Source organism: Anabrus simplex, chromosome 7, assembly GCF_040414725.1.
Source record: "Anabrus simplex isolate iqAnaSimp1 chromosome 7, ASM4041472v1, whole genome shotgun sequence".
NCBI lineage: Eukaryota > Metazoa > Arthropoda > Insecta > Orthoptera > Tettigoniidae > Anabrus > Anabrus simplex.
In genome coordinates, this window is record NC_090271.1 from 292,980,002 (window position 1) to 292,993,331 (window position 13,330).

Sequence of the window (13,330 nt, forward strand, 5' to 3'; positions counted from 1 at the left end):
GGTGTTTCTCACAAAGGTGTACTAATCACGGGCACCGGCATTCCTGTGGTGTTCCTCACATAGTGGCTATTAATCATAGGCAACGGAGACCCACAGTGATGCTCATATAGTGCTTCTAATCACAGACAACGCCCAGACCCATGGTGTTTCTCACATAATGGTACTAATAAGAGGCAACATAAGCCCGTGGTGTTCTGCATGTAGTGGTACTAATTACAGGTAAAGTAAAACCTCGTTGCATCGTTTTCCAAGAGGGAGAGGGAAATAACTATGGATGCAGGAAAACAATAAATGCGGGTGACATAATATAGGGGGAAAGCAAAATAATAAAATATGGGTACTCTATTTGGGCATTTTTCGTCATGTAAATATCATTATTATTATTAATAATAATAATAATAATAATAATAATAATAATAATAATAATGGCGTGCGGCCTCCAAAATTGGGTGCATATCTTTCGAGTTGTCGCATGATAGGCGATCTATGCGCTTACGAAACTGCGGCTCTACCAAAGATGAATCCTAATGCGTAAGTCAGCAAACACAGCTCCCGAACTGTCAGAATTAACCAACGAAAATTAAAATCCCCGACCCGATAGTGACCTCTTGAACCGAAGGCCAACACATGCTAACCATTTAGCCTTGGAGCCGGACACGCTCATACTATACATAACGGTATCAAACCATTGCAATCATGAATCATGATATATACGATGAAAATAAAAAGGGTGACATTTATGCCATTTCGTTTCACCTTTCCTTACATCTCTTAGTAACTGGAAAACCTTCAAGGTCAGTTCTCTTATTGCCTTTTTTTTTGGCTAGTGGCTTCACGTCGCACCGACACAGATAGGTCTTATGGTGACGATGGAATAGGAAAGGCCTAGGAGTTGGAAGGAAGCAGCTGTGGCCTTAAGGTACAACCCCAGCATTTGCCTGATGTGAAAATGGGAAAGCATGGAAAACCATCTTCAGGGCTGCCGACAGTGGGATTCGAACCCACTATCTCCCGGATGCAATCTCACAGCCGCGTGCCTCTAACCACATGGCCAACTCGCCTGGTCTCTTATTGCAAATGAATGATATACGTGGATATTACAGCGATAACATATATTTTGGTAAGGATTCTGTAGACCCTTCCTGAACGATAGGTTAGAGACCCCACATGGCGTGGCTCAGACGATATCACAGAGGTTAGAAATTCAACATATGTGCCTCGGACGATGTCACAGCGGGCTAAGCGATGCTGCCAACTTGGGAATTAGTTTCAAGACCAGGCTAGTGAAAAGATTATTGGTCTTGCTGGGTTAGGTCTGGCTTGTAACAAGAGAACTGGGGAGGGGACAACAAAGTGGTCAACAGGCCTCTAGCATCCCACACACACCACAAGTTACGCTATTAATAACCCCGTGACTAATTAAAACGTACCCGGCGCACGCCGTGACTATTTTAAACTGCACGATTTTCTCATTTTCAATGAAGCTGGCAGCCCTAGCCAGCCAATAGCAACACAGAAAATGGTGGCCAATTTGAGTTTTACAGTGCCTCCATTTTAATTCTTGAAATAAGAATACTTCTAGGTGCCAATTAGTGGGTCGAGGAGAAGCGGTGGCACCAGGAGGCTCGTTGTGAGGTTGCGCGTGAATAACCTGCGCAAAGCACTCCAGCCTATGAGTTTGTTGCTCAAGACTAGCAACTCTTAATCGTTTGTACATTCTCACATAAAAGGTTGCCACTATTATATGTTAGGAGTATTCAGCTGCCTCTTTAAATTCAAAAAACATTTGCTTATTTTTTTTCTTAAGTTAGATCAACATGAGGGAAAATGGTGGCCGAGGACAAATATTTTTTGAGGATCGAGGAAGTTTAGATGCAGGCAAATTTAACATTGGTTTATATGGAACATTTTTGGGACCGAATGAATTGTCTGATAGATACGGGAAAATGACAGTTCTGGGAACAATGCATCGAGGTTCTACTGTACTCTAAACCCACAGTGAACCCTTCTCTGCGGCTACTGATCACAAACCTATAGTATTATGTACCTAACACAGTGGTACTACTCGCAAGTAAAGGTAACCCATGGTGCTCCCAGTGTGATGGTAACTAATCACAAATTGTTTCATGGTTCTAATACAATCATCCCTGGGTGTATTCTTCGCCTGCGTCTGCCACCCAAGGGGGGGGAGGGAGAGTATTGCACTAGGAGTGTCTCACCAACTTGTACGAATGCAACTTATCAGACAGAATGTTGGCATTGTGGGTAAGATGAATACAACATCATATGACGAGTTATTAAACTAGTTGGGACAATGGCTGTAAAGGATTTGGTCCATGCCTTGAGAAAGATATTAGGACAACCTTTGTGTGTAGTTTGAAGATGATTTGATCAGCTTGGAAAAAATCCTGAAAATTGTCTGGAAATAAAAAAAAATTAAAAAGACTACAAAAATATTTTATTCAGACAAAATAAACAAATGTTTGGAATTACAAACTAGTACTTAACATATTCAGCTGAACTATAAACAAAGTTATAAGTATGACATTAAATATTAAGGAATACTTCACAGAAACAGTTTAAAAAAAAACAATGAATTAAGAAGTATATAATTTTAGAGGGCAAATTGGAAATCGCCAGGCCATGAAATTTTTAGAGTTTCTAACCATATAGCAGTATAGCCTACATATTTATACATCTAAAATCTTGTGTCCATAGTTGCACACTACATCTGGGCTGTCTTATAAAATTTGTCAAAAATACATGTTTTCAGTTGTACATTTATTTTATGTAAAAGAACACATCAAAATCTTGCTCAGAATATTGGCTCAATGTTCAATTACAGTCATTGCCATTTCTGCTTCAGTTTAAAATGACTATAAATTGTCTTGCACATGCATGTCAATTAAAATAATTTCTAAATATAGTACTATATATACGCGCACAAAAGTAATAATGAATTGGTATAGAACATCAGTCATCATTCGCTGGCACCAAGTACAGTACACTAGGAAGCCAACAAATTCATTTAGATAGAATGTCCCTGAGCATCCGGAAGTCACGAAACAGACTTACATCATCTGACTGCTGTATGATAGATTTTTGGAGAAAGGTGATGTCTGGTTTTTCATTGTTGAGAAGTTCACTAAACAGAGTAGTCCAAAAGTTTTGATTAAAGCTGGAACAGGAGAAAATATACTCAGGATATTGTATTTCACAACTCAAAAATAGTTTATAAAATAAATTTCACAAAGAAAATAGAAATTCATAATTAACAAAGTGATGGGGTGATGTTTGTTTAAAGGGGCCCAATAGCTAGGTCATCGGCACCTAATGGCACAATGTGCAACAAAATTAAAATTGAAACTTCAAAATGTATCTACTGACTAGAATCTAAAATGAATAATAATGAAAAAATTATCAGTAAGCACAAACAATCAGTGGATCAAATTCACAATGCCTTAATTATCGAGATGATGTTTATGATCTAAAGGTGTCCATAATCCAGGTAACTGGCCACTCATAATGGTACTAATCACTAGTAAAGCAGAACCATGGAGTTCCTCCTACAGTGGTACTAATCACAGATAATGTAGACTCATGGTGTTCTTTGCAAGGTGTTACTAATCACAGATCATGGAGACCAATGGAATGTCACACACAATGGCACCACTCACAGGTAACACAAACCCATGGTGTTTTGCACATAAGGGTACTACTCACAAGCGACGCAGACCCAGGGTGTTCCGCACAGTGGAAATAATCACGGGCGCCAGTATTCCTCACTTTGTGGAACTAATCAATTTCTTTTACTAGTGGCTTTACGTCGCACCGACACAGATAGGTCTTATGGCGACAATGGGATAGGAAAGGCCTGGGAGTGGGAAGGAAGCAGCCATGGCCTTATATAAGGTACAGCCCCAGCATTTGCCTGGTGTGAAAACTGGAAACCACAGAAAACCATCTTTAGGGCTGCCGACAGTGGGATTCGAACCCACTATCTCACGGATGCAGGCTCACAGCAGCGCGCGCCTAACCGCACGGCATGGAACTAATACAAGGCCACATATACTCATGGTGTTCGTTTATGGATAAGAAAGAAATTCCACCTATCAATACTGTTTATTGTAAATGAAGACTTAACATCAGTACCGGTTTCGACTCTTATTTGGTCATCATCACCTGACAAATCATAGTATTACATCTATTAGGCATTGGTTTGTGTTACTTATCTAAAAAGATGTCTTCATCCATTAGCACATCCGGATGTCTAATGGGGATACGAGTTGGAGGTTATCGTCATTTCATTCGTGATTTCGTGATTAGGGTCTTGTGTGCCTATGTTTATGTTGATTGATTTTGAGCTAGTAACAGTGCCGTAGGTTCTTGAGAATGTCCTATTTGACTAAAAGATATCTACATGTATGCTTGTAATAAAACCCAAGTCATTAAATGGTCCAATATATTCATGGAAACCTTTCTCACAGACCATTGGCAGCACCCGGAATACTTTAGCATACACCAGCTAGCGAAACAAGGAGAAAGAGGAAGACCCCAAGGATGAATAACAGTCCTTCTGAAAGTGACCAATCTCATATTTTAATCCGTATTGAAATCTGTTGATATACAATAATAAAGTTTTATTATGAATCCACCTGTTCAATACATTATAATGTTGTCACATTTAAAAGAATTCGTTAGTTAAAAAGTTATATATGGGACATGTTTCGCTCCCTTATAGAGCATCATCAGCCAAATCTGAATCTCGAATAATAGTTATTTACGTAAATAATGACTTAAGAACTATTAGAACATTTTTGACAAACTTAAAACTTATTCTATTAGAATATCATCAAATATAAAATATTTGTATACATGGCTTAATTACATGTGCTGAATAGGAAGATACATTAAAATTATGGAAGAGAGAGTACTAAAATATAAAATGAAATAAAAATATATATATCGTGTCCAAAATCTTAGAAAGACGTGAAAATCAATCTTAGGAGCTAAATTTGAGGATTTTCTTGGCAATGAGATTTGGTAAAAAAGTTATTTATCCCTTGTGGATAAGAGTCTATGAAGATTCAAATTTATCGTCAATTTGATGATTGAACTTGTAACAGGATAAATGTTGGTCTTCAAGAAATTTAAATGCTTGTTGTCATATGACCTCGGCGAATGCTGTTGAAAAGATATGTTCTTATAGATGTCAACGACCGTTCGTTGAACTAATGGATTTGATAAGGATGATTGAAAGGGACGTAAATCAACATTTGTATTGAAAGCTGCTGCTTGGTTTATCTTGTTGAATGTCTGTAACAAGAAAGGGAATCTTGTAAGTAATCGGAATTTGTGTTGCTAGTTAAGAGTGTGCTTCTAGAAACTTCACTTACCCCTCCAATTGCTGTTTGTCGGTTTGGTGTTGTCCGAGGTTATGTGGTGACTGTCTGTTCTGTGTCTACTCCTTGTGTTTTAAGAGTGAGGTGGTGGGGATTGAGGGGAGGGAGTAGGGGTAGGAGGAGAAATGTTTGTGGGTGTGGTTTTGGAAGGGGAATGTCTAGTAGGAGCACAGGGAGGGGTTGAATTCTTTAATGTTGGATGATTATTAGTTGTTTTGGGAATGAAAACTTTGGCAAAATTAATTTTTTCTAGATTAAGCGTTTTTAATAGTTTCGGTAATTGTTCGTGTAACGGATTTCTTATTTCAATTTCGTCATTTAATTTTTTTTGTTTATTGAAATACTGGTCTGAGTGGATATAAATATTTTCTAATTCTGTCATTAGTTTACCTTTTTCTATCTTCTTTATAATTTTTAGGTCTTTCTCTATGGTTGTAAATTGGTGGCCTGACTCATGTGAGCACTCATCGCAGAATGTTTGTTGTGCTTTGTAACATTAACGTGTTCTAAGTATCTTGTGAGAAAGTTACGGCCAGTTTGGCCAACATATGAACATTTACATTCTACACATGTTAATCTATAGATGCCAGAACTTAATCAATGTAGTAGCAGAAGTTGAATCAAACATGAATAAATTAACACCAGATATACAAAACTACATCAGATTTGAAGTTAAAAAGAAGCTCCCGGCTTTCGTAAGGGAAATAAACAAAAGTTCTAATCCCACTCTCATAACAGAAATAATGACACTAAAAACAAAACTAAAAACAAAAATAATGTAGTTGTTACCAAAGCAGACAAAGGTGAAACCACAGTCCTCTTAAATAAAAATGACTATATTGAAAAAACAGAAGAATTCTTTTCAGACAAAACCTACACTGTTGTAAACCAGGATCCCATAAATAAGATTCAACGGAATCTAAAAATTATCCTCAAGAATTCTACTTTTTTATTTAATGAACAAGAACACCAAAAAATTATAAATATGAATCCAAAGTTACCAATAGCTAGGGCATTGCCCAAATTACATAAACCCAACATACCCATACGTCCTATAATAAACAGTAGAAATAGTCCCACGTATAAAACATCAAAATTTATACACTACTTCCTCAAAAGACATTACAAATTTAACAACGAATCGACAATCAAAAATTCAATAGAATTTTGTAATAAACTAGGAAAATTCAATTTACAACCACAACATAAAATGGTTTCATTCGACGTAACCAACATGTATCCAAATATACCGGTTAAAGAAACCATCAACATCATCAAACACAATCTCCTTACATACAGTAAATTAAGTAGATGTGAAATAGATGAATTCGTAAACCTACTGAAATTTGTATTAAACAATAATTACTTCACATTTAATAAAAAGATTTACCATCAAACATGCCTAGCAATGGGAGACCCCACGTCGGGCATACTGGCAGACATATATATGGATCATTTGGAGCAAAACAAAATAAACACAAAAATAAATGGACTTTGCATTTGGATCAGGTATGTAGACGACACCTTTGTCATAACAGATAGCCAAAAAAATGATAGTGAAAAAATCCTAAATTTCTTAAATAATATTGACCCAAATGTAAAATTCACAAAAGAAGATGAAACTAACAACTCGATAAACTTCCTGGATATTAATGTAACACGAATAAGAGATAGATTTGAAGTTCAAATATTTAGAAAACCATCATACTACCTTATAACGATAAAAAATGATTCCCTTCACACAAAATCACATAAACAGGCGGCTTTTTACAGTTTAGTTTATAGAGCTTTCAAAAGTCTTAGGTAAGGAGTACAAGATGAAAATAAAGAAGTCCAAAACAAAAGTAATGGAGTGCAGTCGAACGAAGGCAGGTGATGTAGGAAATATTAGATTAGGAAACGAAGTCTTAAAGGAAGTAGATGAATATTATTACTTGGGTAGTAAAATAACCAACGATGGCAGAAGTAAGGAGGACATAAAATGCAGACTAGCACAAGCAAGGAAGAGCTTTCTTAAGAAAAGAAATTTGCTCACTTCAAACATTGATATCGGAATTAGAAAGATGTTTTTGAAGACTTTTGTGTGGAGCGTGGCATTGTATGGAAGTGAAACATGGACGATAACTAGCTCAGAAAGAAAGAGAATAGAAGCTTTTGAAATGTGGTGTTACAGAAGGATGCTGAAGGTGAGATGGATAGATCGAATCACGAATGAAGAGATACTGAATCGAATTGGTGAGAGGAGATCGATTTGGCTAAATTTGACGAGAAGAAGAGATAGAATGATAGGACACATCTTAAGACACCCAGGACTTGTTCAGTTGGTTTTTGAAGGAAGTGTAGGTGGCAAGAACGGTAGGGGTAGACCAAGGTATGAATATGACAAACAGATTAGAGCAGATGTAGGATGCAATAGTTACGTAGAAATGAAAAGGTTAGCACAGGATAGGGTGGCATGGAGGGCTGCATCATACCAGTCTATGGACTGATGACTCAAACAACACAACAACATCACCTGCAAAGTCATGGTCTTCGTTTTCATTTACATTCTTTTAAATTTATTTCCCAGGAGTTCAGACACTATTTATTCTCAATATTCTTAGTTTGTAATAGGCATTTTTCTATATTATAATTGTAGCATGTTAACTTAACCCATTAATGCCCAGAAATACTTTTTTCAAGTTTTCTTGTACTTTCTTCAACATTACATCTACAACAGATCCCTGAAGCAAGAATATTTAAAAAATCTGAATATTTCAATTTTAAGGACCATTTTTTTGGCGAATGATATATCATACGCTAGACAGTAGGGGGTGACATTACACCAAATATAGTTATGATTTACTAAGAACAAAAATAATTTATTGCAACATAAATTAGAACTAAAAACAGAATACTGATCTTATAGATGGAATTTAAATAATTCAGAACCCTCTGGGGCAAGGAATACTCGTGGGGAAAGTCCCTACTTCCCACCTATCATATAATGTGTTAGCATGACCTGAAGCGAATTTTGAAGCCTACTGTTTTTGTAACACAACAGAAACTTATTAGTAACAGTAACCACAGAAAACATCGTATTGTTTATTTTCATGATTTTCTCCACACCATTTAGTAATCACTTCATCACATGGAACTGAACAAAGTACAGGAGTGAACTTACCGACACTCCACTCTTGAACGCATGATGGTTCTGGCACATCTCTCTCTGTAAACTTCACTGACTTCTTAAGTTCCTTGTTTACCCAATTTCTTTCTTTCCTTACTTTCTTTTGTGGATTCTTGGATTTATTCTGTTCAAAAGATACATCAATGGATTCTGTAATTGTAGGAGCCTTCTGTAGTGGTACCTGATTCTCATCAGCTGCAGTAAAAACTCTCTCTGAATTTTCAAAAATGCATACATTGAGTCACACTTCTAAGCCACACAGTTTTTTCTTTACCCTCTGACCTCGATTTCCTTTCTAAGTACACCTTTCCCTACATCCCAAGCTGTAGCACAATCATCATCATCATCATCATCATCATCATCATCAGGCCCATCGTCTTGATCACTGTCATTGCCATCAACAGCTTCTGTAAGCACTAATCATATTTCATCTGCTTCTGAAAATGGGTCAAATCACAATCACCATTTTCTCAGCTGTTCAGAATGTTCAGAATGGCCTCCCCATCTGTTATTGTATTTTATCTGAAATTGAAAAATTTCATCTTGCGAATGCCCAGCGTATGATATTTCATACGTTAAAAGATATTTGTGTTTGAATGCCATCTCGATCAGTGAAGATAGTAACTATCATACGAGGTCAAATCCTCATACTATTCCCGTAACAAATATACTGAAATATGATTAATTTTTCATAGCTCAGTTCCACAATAATTATAAATACTCACCGGTGCGTTATTTTTGTCAGCCTGCTGCGCTATCCGCACTTTCTTGCCAACTATCATCGTAACAGGAGGAAAACAACAATGCCATTAGCTAGGAAACATTATTTGTGTCCCTGATGCGTTATATGATACATTTAAAAATTGCAAAACAGTCAAGGTGACTTAGATATAACGCAATTTGGAAAGCACGTTTTGCGTATGATATATCATACGGTGGGCATTAGTGGGTTAAGATGTTTTTAAAGTATAACATATTTTCAGTGTATTCCTTGTATGACTGGTTAATGATTTTGACTTTTGACCTTAAGGTTACCTACAGGCTGATGATGCCCTTAACAAGGGGCGAAACATGTTCCTAAGAAGTTTACATAGTTATGTAAATGTCACCCACATAGCACGTTGCTTGTATTGAATAGGTGGTGCATTAGAATAAAATATTTTGTGATAATTTGCTCATAGCTTCAATACGGACCAACCATGAGAATTGTCTCTTGTAAACTGAGATTTCCTGACTCACCGTGTACTCCTATAAAACAGATTAGTAGAAGGGCATAGTTTTTGCCCTGGGAGTCTCCACTATTCGACACCCCCACCCAACCGAAATAAGACGAAGTGTGTTCACAGATCACGGCTGTCTGCGTCTTGGTCATTCCAGCTCTGGAACTTTGGTCTGTTAGATTGGCAGTGTAGTACTGTTCGTTAAAAGTGAGAAAATGTGGTTTTTCATTAGATCAAGTATTACATATGAAAGTATCGCTCTTAATCGCGCCATTCCTACTGATGTCATTGTAATGACCTATGTTCATTTCAGTTGGGAAACTACTAAGACGGCCTTTCTGAGGATGTGAAAGGCAGATTTAAAAAGTGGAAAGTGTGTCTGCCATTATAATGAAAACTCCCCAACCTGATTGTGACTGATGGTAGGCAAGGGGGCCTACCATTACAATGAAAATTCCCTAAGCCAGTCTTCATATGAGAAAAGACGTTTGGTGACTTCCCCATCGCGTTTCTAGGGTAATGTTAAGTGCTATGCAATTTAATACAATCTTGCTCACAATGTGTACACTATGTAACCTAGAATTCTGTTTACAATGTAGAATTCCGTAGCGAAGCACGGGTACATCAGCTAGTCTTTATGTACTTTAAATATATTGGCCCTGCCATCATCAGTATAAATGAGCTCATTTCTAATTCGCAGCTTCATCAGAATGGCTTTTAATAAAAGGCCACCCATCTTCACATATTTTCAGCCTTGATGTGCATCGTGTAAGGTAAGAAGAAAATAAAATAAAGACAACTGGCAGCAGCACATGTTCAGGCTTCAGGAAAGTGAAGTTTGTTTTCCTCTTCTCTTTATTACTGTCGTGAATGAATTTCATTGAAAAATGTACAATCATCATGATCATTTTACAGTTCCAGTTTCCCGGGTACTGTTGGCGAGCCTCTTCCATTCTGTTTAATCGAGATATGTTCTGTTACTAATGACGTCCTCCAATGTACTTCCCCGATTTGCAATGTCCATCTTTACGATGTCGATCCGGTAGATTCTTGGTCTTCCCACCATCAGTTTTCCTAATACCAATATAAATGGTCCATTATTGGACATTATAAATTTTCCAGCTAACTCATTCCCGCTTGCGAGCGTTTCGCCCTCGTGTGCTAGGTTGGGCTCATCAGTTGGTACCTAGCACACCTACCAAGACGCTGGCTAGTGCATACCGTGGAGGCCACTGCGTAGGCTACCTGGAGCCACCGGCAGTGCCAATGCACCATGAGAGACTTTGTCTCTTTACCAAAAATTGATGCCTGCTTGGCCATCAGATCATATAGATGTTGATTCCCATAGGGAATCTGAAGTATTTGTCCCGAATGAGTAAATTTATAATACCAATATAAATGATCCGTTATTGGACATTATAAATTTTCCAGCTAACCAATTGGTATTATAAATTTACTCATTCGGGACAAATACTTCAGATCAACATCTATATGATCTGATGGCCAAGCAGGCATCAATTTTTGGTAAAGAGACAAAGTCTCTCATGGTGCATTGGCACTGGTGGTGGCACCAAGTAGCCTACGCAGTGGCCTCCACGGTATGCACTAGTCAGCGTCTTGGTAGATGTGCTAGGTACCAACTGATGAGCCCAACCTAGCACACGAGGGCGAAACGCTCGCAAGCAGGAATGAGTTAGCTGGAAAATTTAAAAATAACGGACCATTTATATTGGTATTATAAATTTACTCATTCGGGACAAATACTTCAGATTCCTTATGGGAATCAACATCTATATGATCAGTTTTCCTGCCACATCTCTCTCCAAGTTAACATATGCTGTCCTTGTTGGCTCCATCCTCATTACATGCAAAAACCACCTCAGTCTGGACATGCTGACCCGATCTAACAATCCCAGCATAGTTCCTAACCACATCATTCTTTAACTTGCCCAGTTTTGTTTTTTGAATTGTGGACCTAAGGAACATCTCAGATGCCTGCAATCTTGATGAGTCTTTCTTAGTGAGAGTGCAGGTTTCAATCAATCAATCAATCAATCAATCAATCAATCAATCAATCAATCAATACTGACCTGCATTTAGGGCAGTCGTCCAGGTGGCAGATTCCCTATCTGTTGTTTTCCTAGCCTTTTCTTAAATGATTTCAAAGAAATTGGAAATTTATTGAACATCTCCTTTGTTATGTTATCCCAATCCCTAACTCCCCTTCCTATCAATGAATATTTGCCCCAATTTGTCCTCTTGAATTCCAACTTTATCTTCATATTGTGATCTTTCCTACTTTTAAAGACACAAACTTATTCGCCTACTAATGTCATTCCACGCCATTTCTCCGCTGACAGCTCGGAACATACCACTTAGTGGAGCAGCTCGTCTTTTTTCACCCAAATCTTCCCTGCCCAAACTATGCAACATTTTTGTAACGCTACTCTTTTGTTGGAAATCACCCAGAATAAATCATGCTGCTTTTTTTTTCTTCGGATTTTTTCCAGTTCCTGAATCAAGTAATTCTGGTGAGGGTCCCATACATTGGAACCATACTCTAGGTGGGGTCTTACCAGAGACTTATATGCCCTCTCCTTTACATCCTTACTACAACCCCTAAAAACCCTCATAACCATGTGCAAAGATCTGTACACTTTATTTACAATCCCATTTATGTGATTACCTCAATGAAGATTTTCCTTATATTAATACCTAGATACAATGATCCCCGAAAGGAACTTCACCCCATCAATGCAGTAATTAAAACCAAAAGGACTTTGCCTCTTTGTGAAATTCACAACCTGACTTAACACCGTTTATCATCATACCATTGCCTACTGCCCATCTCACAACATTATCGAGGTCATTTTGCAGTTGCTCACAATCTTGTAAATTATTTATTACACTATGCAGAATAACATCATCCGCAAAAAGCCTTATCTCTGATTCCACTTCTTTACTCGTATAACAAAACAAAGGTCCAATAATAATGCCTTGAGGAATTGCTCTCTTAATTATTACCTACTCCAATTCTCTGAGATCTATTTTTTAGAAATATAGCAACCCATTCAGTCACTCTTTTGTCTATTCCAATTGCATTCATTTTTGCCAGTAGTCTCCCATGACCCACCCTATCAAATGCATTAGACAGGTCAATCGCGATACAGTCTATTTGACCTCTTGAATCCAAGATATCTGCTATATCTTGTTGGAATCCTACAAGTTGAGCTTCAGTGGAATAACCTTTCCTAAAACCTAACTGCCTTCTATTGAACCAATTATTAATTTTGCAAACATGTCTAATATAATCAATAATGGGGATAGTCCACTGCCTTGCTGGACTCCTCTTTTGGTCTTGAACCAGAATGAATGTCTGTCACCCAATCATACACACATCTGGTACAGTTCTCATACAGCATATGTACTTTCCTCACCAGTCTCTTTGGCACATTCCTTTTTCTCAGGCATTCCTATATATTCTCTCTTGCATTGCTCTCATATGCCTTCTCAATGTCAAGGTAAACCATAAATAGATC

At 37.5% G+C, this 13,330-nt stretch overlaps 1 protein-coding gene across 1 annotated transcript in view; it reads right to left on the minus strand.

Moving 5' to 3' along the window:
• Positions 1-2,447: 2,447 nt before the first annotated feature.
• LOC136877585 (mitotic checkpoint serine/threonine-protein kinase BUB1) overlaps positions 2,448-13,330 on the minus strand; it is a 402,777-nt gene continuing 391,894 nt past the window's right edge. Inside the window, exon 18 of the mRNA XM_067151742.2 lies at positions 2,448-3,178. Coding sequence (XP_067007843.2) covers positions 3,025-3,178 — 154 coding nt within the window. The 3' untranslated portion in view covers positions 2,448-3,024. The remainder of the gene's footprint in view (positions 3,179-13,330) is intronic.